The 22,372-nt window shown below is 39.3% G+C and overlaps 1 protein-coding gene across 1 annotated transcript in view; it reads left to right on the top strand.

Moving 5' to 3' along the window:
- The window catches only part of DGKB (diacylglycerol kinase beta), a 277,224-nt gene that overhangs the window by 203,338 nt on the left and 51,514 nt on the right, over positions 1-22,372 (top strand). The window contains exon 24 of the mRNA XM_042476726.1: positions 3,836-4,031. Coding sequence (XP_042332660.1) covers positions 3,836-4,031 — 196 coding nt within the window. The remainder of the gene's footprint in view (positions 1-3,835; positions 4,032-22,372) is intronic.

Here is a 22,372-nt window from a genome sequence, read left to right as displayed (position 1 = left end):
CCCAATCGAAAGGCAATGTATGGAAGAAGCATCACCTGTACGCAACTTAGAAATGACTCTATATCAGATACTTTACAATCTAGAGTTGAGAGTATTTTTATTAGAAACTGTAGTACATGCACTTCAGAACTCGACTTCTGTAATGCACTCTAAAAAAAACTTTAAATAAATAAATAAAACTTTTATTCATATCACGCTCTTCTGTAGCAAGACAATCAGAGCAGCTCACACTAACCAACACCTTTACTTATCATTTATTATAAAAGTTTTATTATTTATTTATTTATTTATTTATTGGAGGCAGGTTCTGAAATAGTAAGATATAGATATGGCAAGATTACCCAGTTCACTGCAGGACTGTCTTTTTAAAGGGGAGATAGGAAGGAGAATTGAAGAAGGAGGGAGAGAGAAGCTGCTGCTACTATATTTGAACTATCTGGAATAAACTGTAAGAGTGAGACAGTGCTTGTGAAACAGAGGACTTAAATTATACTAACCACACTACTGATTGAATATTTTACTAACTTCATTTATTTGTTAAATTTATATCCCACTTTTCTTCTTGCTCAGGACCCAAAGCACATTACATTCAATTTATGTCTTTAGAGCCATGGTAATGTCTGTCCATTAGACATAACACTTTCATAGGTGCTGAGCGTAGCCTCAAACTAAATGGTCCTGAGCAAACCTCATAACGTTTGGGCACAGAATCCAGCATTTCACTTGTGGTACTTTACAAATTTTCCTCCCCTGTCTCATATTCCCTCCAGTCTCCCATGTAGGGATGGAATGAGTATTTGACAATTTCCTGAATGTGGTCGAAATATGGTGTTCCCAAACATGCAGGAAACACTGGTGAAAATTAAAAAAGTTCTTGAAAACTTCCCACAATTTGAAGGAACTTTTTGTTGTTCTCTGCACAGCAAAACAGTTCAAATTTGTCAGCTCTGTGCAACCTTAAAAGCTGCACAGTTGGAATACAACACAGCTCTCCAAGGCAAATTTGTGCATCTATACTAACTAAAATTGCACAGTTTTTATAAGTGCCTGCATGGTTTAACAATGAAAAGGGAAGAGCAGAGTAGAACATTCCCTGAATGCTGAGCTGTCGCGGCAATGAGACGCAGAGACAGGAATGGGGGTGCACAAGCTTCCCTCAAGCTTGCCTCCTCGCCAGGTTTCTGGCTGGGCCTTTTATTGTCATTTTGCTTACATTAGTCCATTGTCTTCCTTACAATCATTGATGATAGCCTTGCTCCTAGGTCATCTGACTGGCATGACAGTTGCGTGATCAGTGCATGCTTGGTGCGTGCTCTTGAGGCAAGGAAGCAGGATATGGAGACCAGCTAAGCCAGCCGAATCAACATGGGCTTATCTATCTAATTATGGATAAAGCATTGTCATCTCGAGAGAAGGTCGAAGTCCTATGGTTTGCCAGTAGAACTGCCACGTTTCAATCTTGATGAGCATTGCTATCCTGAGAGAAGGTCGCGACCCCATGATTTTACCCATGAGGTTGCCACACTGAGCCCTAAAGTTATGCATGTTAACTGTGAAAACTATGACTGTGGTCCAAAATACACTGAAGAAATAATCCAGTCTGAAACTGTTTTAACTGCCTAGCTCTATGCTGGGGAATTCTGGGAACTGTAGTTTTGTGAGACATTATCCTTCTGTATCAGAGAGCTGTGGTGCCACAACAAACTACAATTCCCAGGATTCCCTAGCACTGAGCAAGGGCAACTAAAGCAGTCTCAAACTGGATTATTTCTGCAGTGTGTTTTGGATCTATGGCCTCATACATACTGCCAAAATAAAGCTGCTTTGGGTCACTTTGGAGGTATGCTGCTTAAATGATGCATGTGTCCTAAGAGTCTGGAAGCTGCACCAAAGCTGCACTCCAGTCCTTAGGACTGGATTGTGGCTTTGGCATGGCTTCCGAACTCTTAAGATGCATGCATCATTTAAAGAGCATACCTCCAAAGTGACCCGAAGCAGCTTTATTTTTGCCTGTCTGTATGGGGCCTATTTTCCCTTCAAACTGGCTTTCCCCCCACCAAGGCTACTCTTCACCTGCTGCCCTCTCCTCCACTGCTCTTTCTTAGTGTGGTTTTGATTTGGGTTTGGTTTTTGGTTTTGCAACTTGTCCTCTGAATTGTCTGTGCTCCCTTTCTTTCTCGACCTACCTGTTGACTGATTCTTCTGAGAAGCAGAGGAGAGGGCAGCTGGAGAGGATGAAGTGAATTGGCAGGAATCAGGGAGTCAGAGTAGGCAGGCAGATCAAGAAAGAAGGAGAGGGCAGATTCACAGTGTAAAAGATACATTGTTTGGGGCTTCCTTAGACTACAAGGTGATAAAAGATTGATGGTGATTTTTGCTGCACACTTTGGCCTTCTATCAAGCAAGAGTAGAAAACCAGCCCCAAAACACCACTATGCACTACACTTTTATTTATTAATCCCTAGTATATAACCTATCTATTCCTATGTTGTATTTTTCCTCTTTCTCAAAATTTTGTACAAAATGAAACAGTCATGGCAGGAGCCAGACCTACAACTGCAAAGTTGTTCTTCAGAAAGTCTTGCAGTTCCAAGTAAAACTGCATGACTTTCTTTAAAATAAATAGTTTTTAAAGTGTGGTGAGTTTTCTGTCCTTTACAGTGTGTGTGTGTGTGTGGGGGGGGGGTTCCCAACTGTTATGATGCTACAGGAAGAAGTACTGATGTCTTTTCCTCAACATCTGTCAGAAAGTGGGAGAACTGAGAATTTCCATCCCTACTTCCATGTCATCTGAAAACTCATTCTAGAGGACTTCCCCAGACACCCCCCTGCTGGATTCTCCTGTTCCATGAATGAAATGCAATAAGCTACCACTGGATTCTAATAGAACAGAATAGGCTGTGCTAGATAATGTTATAAAAGGTAACAGATACAGACTGCCCAACAATGTAATATGACAGGAATAATTTCTAGAAGATTTGACAGTTTCATGTCCATTTAGACATTTATGGATTGTTTTTAGCATTTGGATCTGAAAAAATAAATGGAAGAACCAAATGGAAAAGATCCATAGCATCATAGAAACCTATTTTGTACTGAGAGTCTTGAGCTGAGAATTGTCGAATCTGACTGACAACAGCTATCTGGGGTTTCAGCCAAAATAGCTTCATTTCCCTACCTAGAGATCCTGGTGTTTCCTGGTGGTATTCCATCCAAGTGCTGACCAAATCCAATCTTGTGTAGCAGGGATGGGCGACTCTGGAAGGCTAAGGGAGCTCATTAGACTCTAGAAGACATTGGAGGGCTGCACTTGTTCCCACAAAAAACAAAACAAAAAAGTCCAAAAACAAATTGTTTTTGCCCCAAATGCTTTAAGGGAGGATTGAGACATTTTCACCATGTCTGGGGTTTCCAAAAAAAAAAAAAAGTCTCTTGTAGGTCTAAGTTTGCCCAGGGCTTGGCAAAATGTGTTGTAAATGCATCCCACAACCCCTCATGGACATTCTGGAACATTTGGGAACAAAACGAAATTTCAAAAAATTGGCACTGTGAGTTGTCTTCAAAATTTATCCCTATATAGTCATTAGTTCTCCTGCTATCATACAGTTGAGTTTTCAGTTACAAAAGCCCTGTGATTCAAATGTGGTGTGGGCAGAAGAGATTAGCAACACAATCCAGACTACTATGTGCTCATGTGTGTGTGTGTGTGTGTATTACACACACACACTCACTAAAAGTAAGTTAATTCTGGCACCTTTTTAGACTTTTACTGATCTTCCTTCCTTTTCCTTTTCCTTTTCCTTTTCCTTTTCTTTCATTTACTTTTGCTGACAAGTGTGATGGAATTCAGATAGACTTGATCAATATTTCTCTGGAAGGGATTGCCATTTTGAACATTCCAAGTATGCATGGCGGATCAAATCTTTGGGGTGAGACCAAGAAAAGACGAAGTCATCGTCGATATGAAAAAAACAAGTCTGATAAAAGAACCACCATTACAGATGCTAAGGAACTGAAGTTTGCATGTCAAGGTGAGCTTCCAAGTGGAAATAAATGCTTGGTTCTAGGTTTAAACTTTAAGATTTTATGTGTACCTTAAAAATAACAGATGAACTGTTTAATGTATGAATCTCTGGCTGGGATACCCAAAGGTGGTGGATTTATAGAAGAATTCTAACCAGGTCCGGTGAAAAGTCTAAATCTATCAACTATCTAAACAGCATGCTTCCTGTCTGGGCTCAAGTTTTGCAACTTCTGGACAGGTTCAGAAAAGGATTTCTCTTTCCAGAATAATGTCTTTTCTCAGCCTATATAAAAATGTAATTATTTTAATACAGATGTGTTTGTGTATTTTTAGTTTTGTGCATTTTGCAAAATGACAAGGCTTGTGAAATATTTGTTCTGCTGGGTTGAGGACTGAGACAAATATATACTTGCTTGTTAATCTCTGTTCACTTATTTATTTATATTGAATAAATATCCTATCAGATGGTTTCATTTCCAGAATGGAGCAGTGATCACTAGGCCTAACTCAGACTTGATTGTGCATTCAAGTCTTTAATCATTCATGTTTCTGATCTTCCTGATATTTTAATTCTCTTAATGGGACTTGGGAATTCATGTACAAATGTGGCTTCCACTTCAAGGGTGCTGATATGTCAGTGAAAAATATTCATATTTTGCTGTTCTTCGGGAAATCTCGAGTCATCTGTTCCCACTAAATAGGTACTTTATGTATGGTGTTTGGATCTTTCTTAATTGTATATTTATAATGTAATAAGGGATTTTGTGAACTGAAGATTGGTATGCATTGGAGTTCCCAGACATTCTAACTGCTGTGTGAATGAACATGTCAACAACATGGTGTTAGCAAACAGTTCAATTTCTGTGAGGGCAGTTTCTGTGGTTAAAATGTCATAAGGATTCTGAAATCAGTTTATTGTTCTGGTAGTCATTCTTTGCTTTACAACATCACAAAGGTAGGAATAGAAGAAGAATACTGTGTCCAGTTCTGGGCACCACAATTCAAAAAGGACATAGAAAAACTAGAGCATGCCCAAAGGAGAGCAACTAAAATGGTGAAGGGTCTGGAAACTATGCCCTATGAGGAACAACTTAGGGAGCTTGAGATGTTTAGCCTGAAGAAGAGATGTTTAAGAGATGATAGATAGCCCTGTTTAAATATTTGAAGGGATGTCATATTGAGGAGGAAGCAAGCTTGTTTTCTGCTGCTCCAGAGAACAGGACCCGGAACAATCGATGCAAGCTCCAGGAAAAGAGATTCCATCTCAACATTACGAGGAACCTCCTGACAGTAAGGGCTATTCGACAGTGGAACACACCTCCTCAGAGAGTGGTGCAATCTTCCTCCTTGGAAGTCTTTAAACAGAGGCTGGTATGCTTTGATTGAGAGTTCCTGCATGGCAGGGGGTTGGACTGGGTGGCCCTTGTGGTCTCTTCCAACTCTACGATTTTATGTTTTATAGGCAAGTAAGGAGATGGAAAAATGGAAAATAACATTGAAAGAGAATAATGGAGAATGCTGCAAGAGAAGAAACTCCGTGGCTGATTGCAGAGTGGGCACTTGACTAAGAACTTTATCACACATCTTTATCTCACATTGAAAATTGCACCTTACTGCATGATGCCATCTCCATCTCATTGCTGCATTTGCCATCCAAGGCAAGAGCATGTCCTGTCATTAATGGGAGAACCCATTAATAAGCCTCCAGGGATCAATATTAAGAGGACACAGGGGCCAAGGCAAAAAGATGAGATAGACTGAGGTGTTGTTGCTGTTGTTTAAAAAATAAGCTCATCAAAGGTGGCTGCCATGAGTAGTATAATTATAACAAACAAATTAAGGTGCTGTCCACACAGGCCAAAAGGCCCATGTTCCCCTGAGACTCATATCGTCCTGTTTGGACAATGCAGTCCATTAGAACCATGCTGGGATTTGGCCTGGATCTGGCAGACCAGATGCAGGTCCAGTGAATCCAAACTGATCCCAGGACAGAGGCCTCAACACCGTCTAAATAATCCACCATTTGCCATGGAGTTTCATAGAAGTTCCACAGAAGACCTGATCAGAACAGACATTCCTATTTCTCTTATTCAGCTGTTGCTGCTAGTGAAAAGCCTTCTGTTGCCACATATGATATGTAATTGGGTGCTTTGCTCCAACCATGTAGCCAGATGGCTTGATTCCCCATCAGATGTGGTGACTGGGGGGAGGGTGTCTCACTGGTGGCACTTGATGAGTAAAGTAAGAGGCATGCAGCAGTAGCAGGTCAATGGTGTGAGGACTGGTGGCCATGTAAATACCCGCCCATCCCCTCACCAGCCCAGGAACTGATCCAGGTTGGGACTTGGGCCAGGATAGCGTGAATTTGGCCTGTGCTATCCTGGCCCATCTGCTCAGGGCCTATGCCACTTTTTTCTCCTCTTGTCATGCAGGGACACATTTTGCTGTTTATTTTTTGGCATCTCTCAATGTATGTCTCAGTTTGAGATTAATACATGTTCTCAGATGAACATGCTATGTAGCTTCACTGCCTTTCTTTTCTTTCTGCATTCCCTGTGTGTGATCCATGTAGCATCAATCCATTGGTGTGAAATTGATGCTTTCTACCCTGAGATGTTAGGCTAGAGTGATATAAACATAAATATATGAAATAAAATTCCATCTTTTTCTTTTCTTGTTTTGACAAACACTTAAATGCAATCCCTAGTAAACACTAATGTCACATATTCAGTGTATGAACTTCTATCATCTCCCCACGCCAGCCTTTACCGTATAACAAACTGAAACAGTTGCTATGGGGAGCAGATTCGAAAAAGGAATGCTATCTTCAGTTATCAGTCTTGATATTTTCCCCCAGTCGGTCTCATTTTCAGAATGTGATCTCCAGTTCAGAGCAAGGTTTTTATTTTCACTTCATGTGGGAGAATGGCTAAAACTAGCAATCTTTCTCTATCATTTTTCTCTATGTCCCCACCATCTCCTTTCTTTTTCTTCCCTCTCTTTCTCTCCCTCTCTTTTATTTCTGTAGTGTGTACATTTGCAAATTAAATTCTTCCAAACAGCAATTTTAATATGCTAATGGTCATGATACTGAAAAGTGTTTAAGCCAAATGTCTAGTAGATGAATCTCAGCCAAAGCTATCTTTGGAGCCTTATAGTATGTAAGAATTCTTCAGTTTTCTAAAGAAGCTTTGCATTTCCAAATAGTTGTTCAGAGTCTTCACAGCAGTTGCCAGCTAGATTGGCTCTAACCACTGTCATACCCTTTACTATAACTACTGACATTCCACTTTTGTCTTCAGACCAGATGTCACCCATTACTGAAAACATTCTCTCCGCAGGTGCATTAGAGTCTCTGCATGCCAAAACAAATTCAGCAAGCAGCAGAGGATGTTACAATGTACTTTTTCAAAAAATTAAAAAAACACTAAACACTAACAGACAGTTCTCACTAAAAGAGCAAGAGGGAAGAGAATCAGAGACTGAAGTGAGGATTGTTATTTTCCCAACTGTCCATGTTTTGAAAGAGAGACCTGTTCCTATAGCACTGGAGCCAGGACTCTGGATAATAATAAGAGGAGAAAGCTTTAGACAAATATTATTTTGGGTATACTGTGGTATTCTTGCATTGCAAATGTAATGCATTTTATACTGGAAACAGAAAATGGTTGTGATAGAAAATTGAAAACTTCTTTATAGTCTAGCAAAATTTCCATCATGGCAGGTGCTCGCTTTCTCTTTCCCTCCCTCCCTCTGTGTGTGTGTATCTGATAACTTAATGCAAGGACTCTGAGAATTTAGTATGCCTATGTGTCTTCTTTATAGAGAGATACATGCCATCCCTTTATGTCAGGAAGTACTGTATAGTACTGTACACCCTTTGTCAAGAAGGGTAAGGTAATATATTCCCACTCCACTTCTGTTTCCAAGAGCAAAGATCTACTTTTGCTCATGGGAATTAATAGTTGCCACTTATATCAAAAAGAATAAATGGGTGCACTTGGGAACATTATTGAGATAATGGATAAACTTCCCCCCTATCAATTGGCCTTCAAAACCCTATTCCATCCCTTCTCCAGCTGCTGATCAAGTTAGTTTATAACAGAAAGCTAGAAGCCACCACACATCAAAATATTCTCTCTGTGTATACAAAGCATATTTGACATGGGGATGCACACTATATGTAACTGTATTTTTAATCCCCCCCCCCCAGTTCTTTCTATGTCCATTTCTATTCTCATGGAAGAAGGGATAGTGTATTACCTAACTGCTTTACATTTTCCCCTTAATTTCTTTTTAACAAAAATGTCCTAATATATGTGTTTTTCTGTACAAAAAAAAAGAAAAAAATAGATCATGTAAGCCTCTCCTTCCACATGAGAACAGGAACAGGTGTGTGTGTGTGTGTGTGTGTGTGTGTGTGTGTGTGTGTATTCTCCCACCATGATCAATGGGAAACAATAAAATGGGCAGGAAATACAAGCAGGAAATAGTTAACACTTGAAAGGACATTTGATCAGTGCAACCTCCATGTATAATGTTTATTCACATGTATTATATGAATAATATAGGACAGTATCAAATGCTGTATTGATTCCACTTTCAGCTTGTTACAGAGATACAATGCCACAATGGCACTAAAGTGGCTTTAATATGGAAGCAAACAAAACATCAGCACTGAATTGAATGAATTTTTGCAATGTTCTCCAATGATGAATTCTGTCAAGTTATCACCATTAGCTATTTAGATCTGCTAGTAAAGCAATAGAGGAGAGAGAGAGGGTTCAGGGTCATGCTGAGAAAAAGAGTCCCAGACCAGCAATGGCTGCTACAGTGATTGCAGACACATGTGATAAGGACTGCTCCCAATCTGGTATGCATGCATTTTTTCCCATTAATGTGATTAGGTCAAGAATGAGAGCTCATGTGATAATCTCTCATGACAGAGTTCTTTCATATAATTTGTTATCATCCACGTGCAGAAGTTTTCATGTTTGGCCTGTGTCTCAAATTAAGGAATGCAAGGGATTGACTCTGGCTCTAAAACAATTGTGTCTTAGCCTCACAGATTCAAACTGATGTCTATCAATTAATCTGCCATATACTGATTAAATCAGTTAAATCAGTTTAACTCTTGTAACTTCAAGCAAGTTCCCAAGTCATACAATGAGAAACATCCAAGTTATTATTGAAGACTGAATTTGTGGTTTACGGCTCAGCATCTTCCAGGGTGACTCTTATGCAGATCAATCTTAATGAAAAAAAGTAGGTGGCATTTGTCAGTTTCTTGTAGGCTTTATCATTTCTTTTTCAGAAACATAAACTTCTTGGACACCTTATCACGCCGACAAAAGCAGGTTCCAACATTTTATACCTTTCTTTTTTGACAGCTATATAACAACGCCATTCTCCATGCTGTTCATGCTAGTTAAATGGATTCTTTCTTTTTCAATTATCTAGCAACATTTTTGTCAATTATCTAGCAGCTCACATTATCAAACTTGCCATAAACTGAATAGTTCTGTGAGATTTATATAATGATGGAATATATGTTTTAAAGAACCTTGTCTCCCTACAGAAATCAAACATGTGTCCCAGACCAAAAGAGATCTGATACAGGTGCCATTAAAGGAATCTAGTTTCTGAATTCAGCAGTTCTAAATTCAGTGGTCATGGTGTCACCCTTTCTTTCAAGATGTTGCAAGTAGTTCCTTCTTTTTTAAAAAATAAGCCTTTCTTTTATCTTTTGTTTTAGTAGAATCCATTCATTTCCAAAAGAAGAGATCTTCTTTTCCCATGTGCCAGTTTGCTAAGTGAAAGGTTTTTACCAGCTCAGCTATGAACCTAGGATAGTACTGACAGGGCTACTCTTGACAGGGCTATCTAAAGAAATGTTTGAGAGATGTAGAATTTTGAAAAGATGTGCTACTCTAAGGTTAGCTTAGAAAGAAAAAAACAGATTTCACACAATTCTGTATATCACTTTATGTAGGAACAAGAGTGCCACACACTAAAAAATAAAAACATAAAGCTAAAGCCATGTAAGCCAACTTTAGGAAACTTTTGTCAGAAATAAAATAAAATGGGATAAAAATCCTTGCCATGGTAAAAATTTAGACATTGAGATTGGATTAGACATCAAGTTTAGATTTCTTAAAAATCAAATTAAAATTTGAAATGTATTCAAGGATCAGCAGTGGAAACTATTTTGATGGCAATGTAATGGCTAAATCTTAGGAGCTATTCAATTGCAACAGTTTGTGCTGATTTTCAGTGTTGGTATAATAGACAAAGGGCATAATAAAGTTGTGTGTTTTCCTATCCAGTGGCACCATTCTATGTCCAGTGCCAGAAGAATAAGAGCTTTCTTCCCCTTCCACTGCAACCCTTTTTGGGCCTATTTCAAGGGATTTCCCACCTCTCAGGAACAGGTTTTTGGATGTACTCTGAGGGCTGCAAGAAGGAGAGGAATCCTGATTCTGGCAGACATATAAAATTGGCTTCTGGACAAAGGATGCAACCCATTTTACTAAGAACACAAATTTCAAAATCTCATAAAAACTTCACAGATAATACCAGAACGATGTGGAAGCTGAAATTCAACTGAAATTGAAAAACTGAGATTCAGAAAAGTGGCAGCCATATCTGTAAATTAGTGCCTGTTTTCTTCCTTGCCTTCTGAAAGCCAGCTCTTCCTGCATGATGCTACAAATGTTGGGGAAGTGAAGTTTTTGAATCTCCAGGAAGTTTTCAGTTTAGTTCAGATTTTGTAGATTACTGCCAATAAACTGAATAGACCTCCTTTGGTGTGTTAACCATTGTGGACACTGATGGTCAGTCCAAGTGTGGTGAGAATGGTTTTATTCAGAAGCCCCAATTGGTGTGTTGCAAAATTTTTACTACCAGTGAAGTAAGCACTGATGAGCAGCACTCTTTAAGCAACACAGAGCATCTAGGCTCAATTTAGGACAACCAAAGTTGGTGGGATTTGCAACAGATGGTGAAATACCCTTGCTGGAATTTTGTTAAGCTAGCATATGCCTTGACATCGCCATAAAGATTCTGAAAACATGTTTCAAGGACTTGTGATAACCAAGACCAAAAAAATTAAGTGCTTTAGCAACACATATGAATGACAGCCAGAGTGTTTGCGACCCAGTTACTTGGAAATGGCTAGTACAGAAACAGTTGGCACTCAACTTTAAATAAAACTGTAGAACTCTTTCAGCCTTTCCACTATGACTGCGTAAATGTGAAAGTACTATAAATCCTGTTGACAGTTATTGCCATATCTATTGGCACACAGTCAACAGCTATTTGAAAAGTGTTGTGCAGCATTGCTGGGGCCCATTACCTGTCTCCCTATATTTTCTGAAAATTTATTTTCACCCCAGCAGGCACCACCTCACAATGCCATTAATTTGTAAGGCAGCTTGTGCTGTCCAATGCAGCCTGTTTACAATATGCTCATGTAAACAACCCAAGTCGTTTACTGCCAATGCATTACTTGTATTAAAAGAGAAGCACAATTTAAAAGCAATGGAAGAAATGAAAATCAGCCAAGCAAGTAACCCAAGTACCAAGTTTGCCTCCTAAATCATGGGTCAGTTAAAAAGAAAAAGACTGCTGTTTTATTGAATTAGCAATTAGTAATCCAGAATGTTTCTGTTTATGTTCTTATGAGGGTTGTGTATAATTGAAAATAAAGGAGACTGGATACTGGATATGAGTACAGGATGGGGGAATGCTTTGCCTTCCAGAGGTTGGACTCCAGCATTTATCATCTTTTACCATTAGCGATGGTGGCTAAGACTGATGAGACGGTTGAAGACCTTCTAGAGGCCCACACATAAGTAATGCTATCACCTCTTTATATTAGATGGAACTATCTGCTGTGGGCAACTGATAATTTGAAGCACACTCAAGGAAGGAGCATATTCAAGAAAGGAAAGAGACATTCATACTTCGGTTGTGCCTTTCAAAGAGGAGTATATATCTTCTAGATATCTATCTACCTATATCTATCTATATATCTAAAGAGAGAAAGAGAGAGAGAAATGAAGTGTGAAATCCCTGAGGTGCAAATTGGATTCAGGAAAGGAAGAGACACTAGAGATAGAATCGTAGAATTACAGAGTTGGAAGAGACCACAAGGACCATCCAGTCCGCATCACATTGTCCACCAGGGAATTCCAGAAGAACATCTGCATGTGCTTTATTGACTACAGCAAAGTTTTTGACTGCATAGATCATGAAAAACTATGGTTTATGCTTAGAGGAATGGGAGTGTCACAACATTTGATTGTCCTGAGGACAAGAGGCTGCCATCAGAACAGAATACAGAGAAACTAAATATTTCCCATTCGGCAAAAGGGTCAAGAAAGACTGCAGAATATCACCCTGTTTATGCAGCCTGTATGCAGAAAATATTGTACAGAGAGCAGACTTAGACTCAGTGGCAGGAAGAGTGAAGAAAGGAGGAACATTAACAACCTAAGAGGCAAAGACAACACAGTACTACTAACAGAAACAAATGAAGACCTGGGTCAATTACTGAAGAAGGTCAAGAAGGAAAGTGCCAAGTTTGGATTAATGATCAATGTTTTAAAAAAATGAGCACAGAAGATCTACAAGAATTCATCCTAGACAACAATAAAAACTGAAATAGTCAAAGAGTTCCCACACTTAATTAGATAGGTATATATATATATAAATGGAATGTGAAATCCCTGAAATTTAAGCTGGGTTCAAGAAAGGAAGAGGCACTAGAGATCCCATTGCAAACATACATTGGGTAATACAGAAAAAGCCAAAGAGTTCCCATACGTAGATAGATAGGTAGGGACATATAAATGGAGTGTGAAACTCTTGAAATGCAAGTTGGGTTCAGGAAAGGAAGAAGCACTAAAGAACATATTGTAAACATACATTGGATAATAGAGCACACCAAAGAATTGCAGAAGATAATTTATATGTGCTTTTTTGATTCAAATATTGATCAGAATGGAGAGTGCACTCAAGAAATCAAAAGAAGGCTAGGGTGCAGTACAGACCAGCAGAGAAATGCTGGCCCTTTGTACTGCACAGCTGTGCTGCAGCACACAAACCAAACAGCATAGTAAAAGAGAAGCCACCTAGAGTGGCTTCTTTTTTGTGGCGTCATAAGGGCTGCATCACTTCCATCACCACACGCTTCTTGTTGGAGACGTGTGGGCGCTCAGACCCCACACGTCATCCATACGGTCCTCCGTGTGGGTTGTGCCACTCAGTAATGGCGCTGCCCGCACATAGTAGGGCTCAGGAGCGTACAGTTGGTGTGTGCTCCTGAGCCCTACTATCTCCAGACCTAGGATTAGGAAGGGCAACTATGAAAGAAATTAACAAGATCATAAACTGTGAAGACATCACACTGAGCAATGAAGTTAGGCTAATACAAGACATTGTATTACCCATCACCAAGTATGGATGTGAGAGCTGGACAGTAAAAAGAAAGCTGATAGGGGAAAAAACAACTCAGATGTGGTACTGGAGAAGAGTGCTGAGGATATCATGGATGACGACGACGACGACGATGATGATGATAAAAAAATTATTTGTATTTCCCACCTCTCCCTGCGGATTGAGGCAGGATTACAACAGAGAATAAAATCAACAATAAAATATAAGATACAGTATTATCTAAAAATACAATCAATAGAACAAACAACAAAACTACTACCAATCAATAAAATGACCAAATTGTCATCTCTTTCCCATGCTATCAAAGTCAGAAGGATGGCCAAGAAGGCAAACAAATGGGTTCTAGAATATGTTCTAGAATTTTTGTTTTGCATTACAAGTGTTCTGTCTGTTCTTTTTAATAATTTGAACATTATTATAAATGTTCAGTAACTTCGAATCACTTCGATGGAGAAAGCTTTGGTAATCCCTGTTGTTAGTCCTAATAGTAGGAGAATTGTGACAATTATTTTAAGTCATTATTTCAATCTTTTGTTTTAAGTGACCATAATAAGTATGTTTAAAATAGGCTGCACTCAATTAAGTTCCTGTGAATAACATCCCTTTGCAAATTATTCCAAGAACTATACACTTTATACTAATCTTTCTCCTAAACTGGTTATGTTTCACAGCATTCAAAGGGGAATATGCAGGGATATCTCATTTGTATTTGGAAAACTATCCAGGTGTCCAGGGCAGGGTTAAATGGATAATATAGTGTCAGGCGTCTCTAGGGAACATGTGTCTGCTGTTAAACAAATGGAATAGCGATGACAGATTTTGCTGCCTCCTCATATAAAGGTCAGCAGGAGAAACTTTCAATTTGGTGTTACAAGATAAAACTATGAATCTTAACCAAATCCAAATTCAAACACCTTATCATATGAAAGTGATTTCTTTTAATGTAATATTTTTTGTAATTATAATTATTCACCTTCTTGTAAAACCCCTATTGCAGAACCATCTCAAAATTATCTTTTATTTCCACCTCAGGACTGATTTGTTACAAGTAACAAATGTTTTCATGCCATATAATACTGTATTAATTCAGTATGCTAAATCATAATAATCATACGTAGTATTGTTTCAGTAAAAAAAAAAAAAGAAGAAATTAATTTCTAGCTTCTTTTAACAGTATTTGGAAGAATAGTAACTGTGCCAGATAATATATACTTGGATTTTTTTCCAGAACAGAAATAAATGACCAGTAAAAATAACGTAGGAAATAATGTACCAATGAATAATGCAGCTGTTTTGAAACTGTAGATTAACTAGCTGTTTTCTATATTGTGAGGTTGATCCAGATTATATTAATTGGATCCAATCGAAAGCTATGTGAAAAATTCATAATTATTTCACAGAGCAATTGCAGTTTTCTTATTTGGCACTGGGCCCAGTGTTTTTGGCAGTACATGCCATAGAAGTTTCTATCACCTTCATCGTTTTTTTCCATTTGCTGTATCTTACATATCTCAAATTGATTGTCTGATAGCATCAGAGTTCTCCTGGTGGTCTAAAGTCAATTAAATATATAAAATGTCACCATTGTCATTTAGTTCTCTAAACAACTGAAAAGCAAAAGAATTATCAGATGCACATGTTTAAGGTCTGAGAGCCTTTGCTTTTACATGAGGCATATTTCAAGTTCTCAAAAAAGTGAAGTTTTATTCACATATAAATCCATATAAGAATATACGTGCTCAAAGTTTCTCATATTCTCATAATGGCCTTGGCTGTTCAAAACATGGAGAAGAAGCATAAGTGATATGAATTAATTATTCTCCTAGCATTTCCTTTTTGAGGGAACATGCATTTTCCCAAAGAAGCTGAGGCACAGGATTTGGTTCAGATACTCTAAATAAGCATAAGAAGAAGTTTGGCTATTTTACTTTCTATATCCCCCTCTGTTGTTGTTGGTTTTGTGTGTGTGTGTGTGTGTTTTTAGAATGATCAAAAACCTACCCAGTTGAATGACCCATGCTAAAGCATAGTACAGATAGCATCACTTGAGGAAAAATAATTGATGTTTTTACATTTAATATTCCTATACTGATACAGAATATTAGACCAGTGCTTATGGAGATTTTCACCCCAGTATAGCAACCTGTGGGCTTTATTTGGTGAGCTGATTCTTTGCGATGAGAGGTTGCTGAGGTTTTAGTTCCTCAAACTTTTTACTATACTTAAGGTTATGTTACATCTTTCTCACACTTGGTTCTATGGTTACCCACATCCTTTTAGAAGAGAATTAGATACACTCCTAGGTAATGCTTCTTCAGCACAGGAGAAGATTAAACATTAAATCTAGTAAGTCTGGAGTAGAAAGATTTATGGCAGCACTTACTGAAAGTTAGTATCTTTACATTTTACAGACTTGGAGTGAGGTTTTAATCATAACCTCACAAATGATAAGTACTGGCATTTGCTTAACAAAGTCTCACTAAAATGAAATGGTGTAATACCAAAGTATGATATGTGTAGATTTCAACATTACAGAAATTAACATGGTGTTCACATGCATTTTAGCTTTGGTTTTTATCATTATATATACATAGACAAGCAATCCTTGCTCTGAATGCTACTTCTTATGTAGTCAAGACAACAGTAATCGCTTTCCAATAATACACGCTGTATGTGTGAATACTCAGTGGGAGACCATGCCCCTGGGAGAAAAACACCAAATGATGAATGAACTTGTTTTATGGACATAGAACAGTTGGTTTAAATGGGCACAGATAACTACTGGGGGGAGAGAAGGAATTGAATGGCTGGAAATCTGGATGGTGCTACTGCAACATTTTGTTGCATGTTTCTCTTTTCAGTATTGGTTCCTCCTTCCCTTATGTGGTCTAATATATATTGCAGAAATCATGTGGTTTGACACCACTTTAATTGCCATGGCTCAATGCTATGGAATCCTGGGATTTGTAGTTTTACAGGATCTTTCACCTTCACTGCCCAGGCATAATAGTGACTTACAAAACTACAACTTCCAGCATTCCAAAGGATGGAGCTGTGGCAGTTAACACAGTGTTGAACTGTATTAATTCTGCAGTGCAGATACAGCCTGTGATTAAAATTAAAGATAAGCTCAAACCAGTAGTTTTGCAGTATATTAGGACTGGCAGCCTATATTTCTACTAGCTGCTAAAATCATTACAGCACCTGCTTCTTTAGACAACTGTTTGAAGGCCACCATTTGGGCGCAAAAAGTTGAAAGCAGCAATGGTTAAGTAAGATTGTGAGATACATGAGATAATCTACATTTAAATGATAAGCATTAATGTGATTAAAATACTCGTTATATGTTTTAACAAATTAGACAGCACAACCCTATCCATATTGACTTCGATATAAGATCCACTGAGTTCAATGGGACTTGCTTCCAAGAAAGTGTTCTTAGGATTGAAGCCAGCCACTGTGTACTCTCTAAATGCCAACCATCTGTTGGCAGGCAGCTTCTAAAATACTACAATTCAGACTATCCAAAGCTAAATTATTAATTTTGTATTTTCCCCTTAAGCATTTGAGGGGAGGGGGGGGGCTTGGTTGTTTTGCTTTCAGAGTCAAAACATCAATAGTAACATCAGTTACTGAAATTGTGAAATCTTAACAACCTAACATGGAAAGGTTATGAAGTCAGGGCAGATTCACTGACCCATTGGCTTGGGGGCCTCCAACAGCCATTGATTTCAGTATCTCTTAAAAACATATGTGTCAACAAAAATGGACTTTATTTACCTATTTATTTAGATATTTATACCCCATTCTTCAACCACAAAGCCTCTTAGAGCAGCTTACAAATTGTTAATTTGATATTCCCCTGCCCTTAGCTTTATAACCTAAATAAAACATGACACTCAAGGGAAAGAGAATGGGGATTAAGTCCGGCAGAGACTGCCTCTTCTTTCCCTCCAAGGCCAGGACAGTGACCGCAAACGAACAGGTGTATGGCTAAATTCAAACAGGACCAAATAACAACAATCTATAATTCTGCATTTGTTATGAACCCTATAATCATATCCAGAGTGAAGTGAAAATGCCTAGCATTTAAAGCAGGGGTAGGCAACCTTTTTGAGCCGGGGGCTGGGTTCCTGTCCCTCAGACAACTGGGGGCCGAAGCCAAAAAATAACTAAATATATTTTTAAATAAATAAATAAATAAATAAATAATTCCTGCATACACTGCACACATCATATTTTGAAGTAAAAAACAAAATTGGTTTCAGGTGTCTTGCATCAACTGTACTTCTCAGAAGTGTGTACTTGGTCAAGGTACTTTGGTTTTTCTTCACTGCGCATGAGTTTGGCCATGCCTCAGAAGCTGGCTGATATCAATATCACCATCATCATCATCATCATCATTGTTAAAGCAGACCTTTTAGCATTAAAAGCACGAAAAATACACAGAAATGCACTTTGGAAAGTCACACTGTCTCGCCTTCAGAAAGAGTGAGTGCATGCCTCAGAAACTGACTTATATCATCATCACTATCCAAGGCAGACCTGTTAGCATTAAAAGCTCCAAAAATACACAGAAAGCCAGGCAGCCATGGGAAGGGAGGGAAAGGGCAGGAGGACCCCCGCCCCTTCCTGCCCTGTCCGCGGGCTTTCAGGCAGCTGCGGGAAGGGCGGGAAGGAGGAGGAGGACCCCCGCCCCTTCCTGCCCTGCCCGAGGAGGAGCTCCTCCTCTTGAGGCTGGCTGGCCAATGGGGGCAGGCTGGAGTTCCAACATCCCGCCCCCCTTCCAGCAGCCATTGGCCAGCCAGCCCCAGGAGGAGAAACTTTATTTATTGCAGGCACATGCAGGGCTACAGGAAGCCGCCAGCTGGCGGCGGCGCACTGTCTGCAGCCTGCCCTCCTCGGTGGCAGCGGTGGTACCGCCTGCGGCAATCAGTGGCAGGACTGGGCTGGGGCCGGTCCTGCCACCTCGGCGGGCTGGATGTGGCCCACGGGCCGGGGGTTGCGGACCCCTGATTTAAAGTAATCAATATACACATTCTGCTGATATAAAAGTGGTAAAAACTGCCCAATCAGAAGACATATCTGTAATTTATAGTGTATAAAAAAATTACCAAGGTTTATTACATTCATGACTTGGAAAGAGTACCACAGGCGGTTACACAGCAACTATTACATACAAGTTAAGGACCATACATCTCCCTGTTGCTGCAGCACCAGAAGAATAGAGAAAGGAGTGTTTTGCCTTTTCTGTCATCTGCATTAGTATTGCTGCAAAAACCCACAAGAAATAAGGGTGGGTCTCCAACCCCCCCCCCCCAAAAAAAGACCCCCTAAAATATCAGGAAAATATAAATAAATCAAAGTATAATACAGTACTAAGAACAAAAACTATGAGAAGATGTATACTAATAACCTTTTTGAAAGTTTTTTGTGGGTTTTTCGGGCTATGTGGCCATGTTCGAGAAGAATTTCTTCCTGACGTTTTGCCAGCATCTGTGGCTGGCATCTTCAGAGAATGCTGGTCTAGAAGAGAGAGAGAGTGTGTGTGTATATATATATACACACACACACACACTGTGTGATCCTGGGTAAGGAGGAGTGATTCCCATGTTAATCTGTGTATTGTTCTGTTGTTGATGGCCAGGCCGCAGGCTGGGAGGATATGCAAAAGAGAATTAGTGTCTGCAGATTGGTGATCATTGTCTGCTGGGAAAGCCCCTGACTCTGACTGGTTTCTCATTTGCATTTGCTGAGTTCTGGTTTTGGTGTTCTTCAGGACTGCTAGCCAAACTTTATTTACTTTAAGGGTTTCTTCTTTCCTGTTCAAGTTGCCCAAATGTTTGTTGATTTCAATGGCTTCCCTGTGCATTCTGACCTGATAGTTGTTGGCATGGTCCAGAATTTCAGTGTTTTTCAAACAGCATTTTGTGCCCAGGATGATTTATAATGTGCTCTGCTACTGCTGATTTTTCTGGCTGACCCAGTCTGCAGTGTTTCTCATGTTCCTTGATTCATGTTTGGACACTGCATTTGGTGGTCCTTTTGTAGACTGTCCGCAACTGCATGGTATACAAAAAATAAAAAAAATAAAAATAAAAATAAGCACCACTGATATTTATTAACATTGTGCTTTTTATTGTAAATTATTGGGAAAAGAGAAAGATGGTGCTAGAATGAAATTTTGAAGACTTTCATCCCTTTTTTTGTGATGTGGTAAATTCAGGGATAGTTACTATCAATTCCATTTTAGATGTCATACGTTTCCTAATCCAATACAATCCTCCCATTCACAGAGCATAATTCAAGGCTGTTGACTGAATAAAATTATAAGTGCTGTTCTGTTTCATTACTACATTACCTTTTCTTTATTCAGCTTAAAATTCACATCTGTATTTTTCATCTGTATCACATCTTTATTTTTCAGTGAGTCATATGATAGATGAATTCAGAGTTGGCTCTGGAAGAATAAACAAACAGTGAGGTGGAACCATGCAGGAAAGTTGTGTCAGCTTTCTGGTTGATAATTTGATTGACTGGATTAACAGTAGCATATTTATATCCAAATATGGTCTGGCACATAAAAACAAAGCCATCTAGATTTGCCCTGCTGATGTCCTTTTTATGTAGATGAATGTTTAAACATACACATTACAAAAGTTCAATACCCACTGCAATACATTAATTATAGCATGCATCCTAGCTTTATAGTATATCTGCTGGTTGTATAATAGCACATTTTCTCTTCTTCATCATGTTGTTTCTTTCCTTTGACTAAGGCATCCAGGACTAGTTTGCACTGTCAATCTTGCCTCCAAGCAAGATTCCCCAAATGGTGCATTCATGCAAAGAATATCTTGTATGAAGTTAGTTTCTCCACCAACATTGTCTTTGAGGAGCAATTCTTGTGATTATATTATCTAAAATACTGTGCAGCCATCATTGCTATCACACTGCAGCACCTGTGTCCAAGTCATATAAAATATAAAATTTTAGATGAATGAAATCCTGGTACAGCTCAGGGAATAGTGTACCCAGACAAAACTGGTATCCTAAACTAGACAGAGGCTTGATTTATTATTTCTAAGTGTGTGTCAGGGAGGAGGGACTATTGTGAGATTCTAGAGGCTGATACTCTAGAAGGATGGAAAGAGTGGCTTTTACCCACCCTAATGTTGCATCGTTTTGAAAATCTCCCTCCCAGGGCCTCCAGTGAGAGGCAGATGCACTAGATCAGCTCTACTGCTTGCATAGCTCCATTTTCATTCCAGGGGCATGTCCATGGAAAAAGTCCCTGGATGTCTCTTCTTTTCCCCTTACTGATAATAGAACATTGCTGGTAGGGTAGCCAGAGCAGTAGGAAGTTTTTGTACCATCTAGCAAGGACCTCTATGGATGGAATATCCATTCCATCCATGAAATGGTCAGTGGAACATATATCAATTTTTGCAGATACACAATCTGGGTTTTCCGAAATTTCTAATTCAATCTTAAAGGTTCTTAGAGGACCAAGGTTTTAAGATTCCTCTTGGGAAACTTCACTTAACAACACTTAAAGGCAGAGCTTGGAAAAGTGACTTTTTGGATGATAATTCCCTGAATTAGCAGCTGGTATAATTACTATCTATGGGGTGAAACAGACAGGTGGAAGGGACGGCTAAAGATGGATTTGGCCCATGGCAAACACATGCTGCTGCCCCAGTATGCCTTGAAGCCAGCCAAAAAAGGAGTGGCAAAGATCCACTCCTTTTTCAGTCAGGAAAAAGGTGGCTTTTCTTGCCCTGCCACAGCCCCATGGTGGCTTCAAGCCGCTCCTGTGGCATGCGGCATATAAACGCCATGCTACTGGAGCACCATGAAGCCACCCACATCTGGGTAGTCGCCTGACTAGTCCTATTGCAGGAAAAATGACATGGAAATTTTGCAATTTTATATTGGTGATATTCAGATGCTGTAAAAATTGGGCTGGGAAAATAGTACTTCCATCAGTATAAAACCGTGTAACAATTCATTTCATTCACTAATCAGAATGCTAGTCTGATTAGATATTGTCTACCTTTTTCTTCTCTAATGTAACAGGCAAGAAAAGAGAAAGTGTAGCCCAACATCTGACTAAGTTTTTTGCTCTCCTCCTCTATGCTCTGTGAACAGACAGATATATGTAAACAATTAAAATCCCATTTCAGTGATGTCTTGCTGTCATTACTGACCCATTTCAAATCGGCTTCAGGGCGGGATATGAAGTTGAGACTACCATGATTTCCTTAGTCGATGATCTCCATCTGGGTATCAACAGGGGAAGTATGACCCTGTTGGTGCTGTTGGACACCTCAGTGGCTTTCAATACCATAGACCATGGTATCCCTCTGGAACGCCTGAGGGAGTTAGGTATTGGGGGCACTGAGTTCCAATGGCTCTGGTCCTACCTCTCGGGCAGATTCCAGATGGTGAAGCTGGGGGACAGCTGCTCTACTAAAAGAGAGCTGACATCTGGCGTCCCTCAAGGCACCATTCTATCTCCCACGCTATTTAATATTTACACAAAGCTGCTGGGAGAGATCATCCGGAGACATGGGGTGCAGTGTTATCAGTACCCTGATGACACCCAGATCTATTTTTCTATGTCTCTAAGGAAGGCATCTCTCCTCTGGATACCTGCCGCGAGTTGGTAATGGGCTGGATGAGGGAAAACAAACTCAAGTTGAATCCAGAGAAAACAGAGGTAATTGCGATAAGTACCCTGTCCAGGGATGGAGATTTGTCAACCAGTCCTGGATGGGGTCACACTTCCCCTAAAGGACAAAGGATCCATCTCTACAGCTGTCATCTCAAGTAGATAATAATAATAATAATAATAATAATAATAATAATAATAATAATAATAATAAT

Source organism: Sceloporus undulatus, chromosome 6 (assembly GCF_019175285.1).
Source record: "Sceloporus undulatus isolate JIND9_A2432 ecotype Alabama chromosome 6, SceUnd_v1.1, whole genome shotgun sequence".
Classification (NCBI taxonomy): Eukaryota; Metazoa; Chordata; class Lepidosauria; order Squamata; family Phrynosomatidae; genus Sceloporus; species Sceloporus undulatus.
Note: the sequence above shows the minus strand (reverse complement) of the source record. Positions and strands in the feature narration are given on the sequence as shown.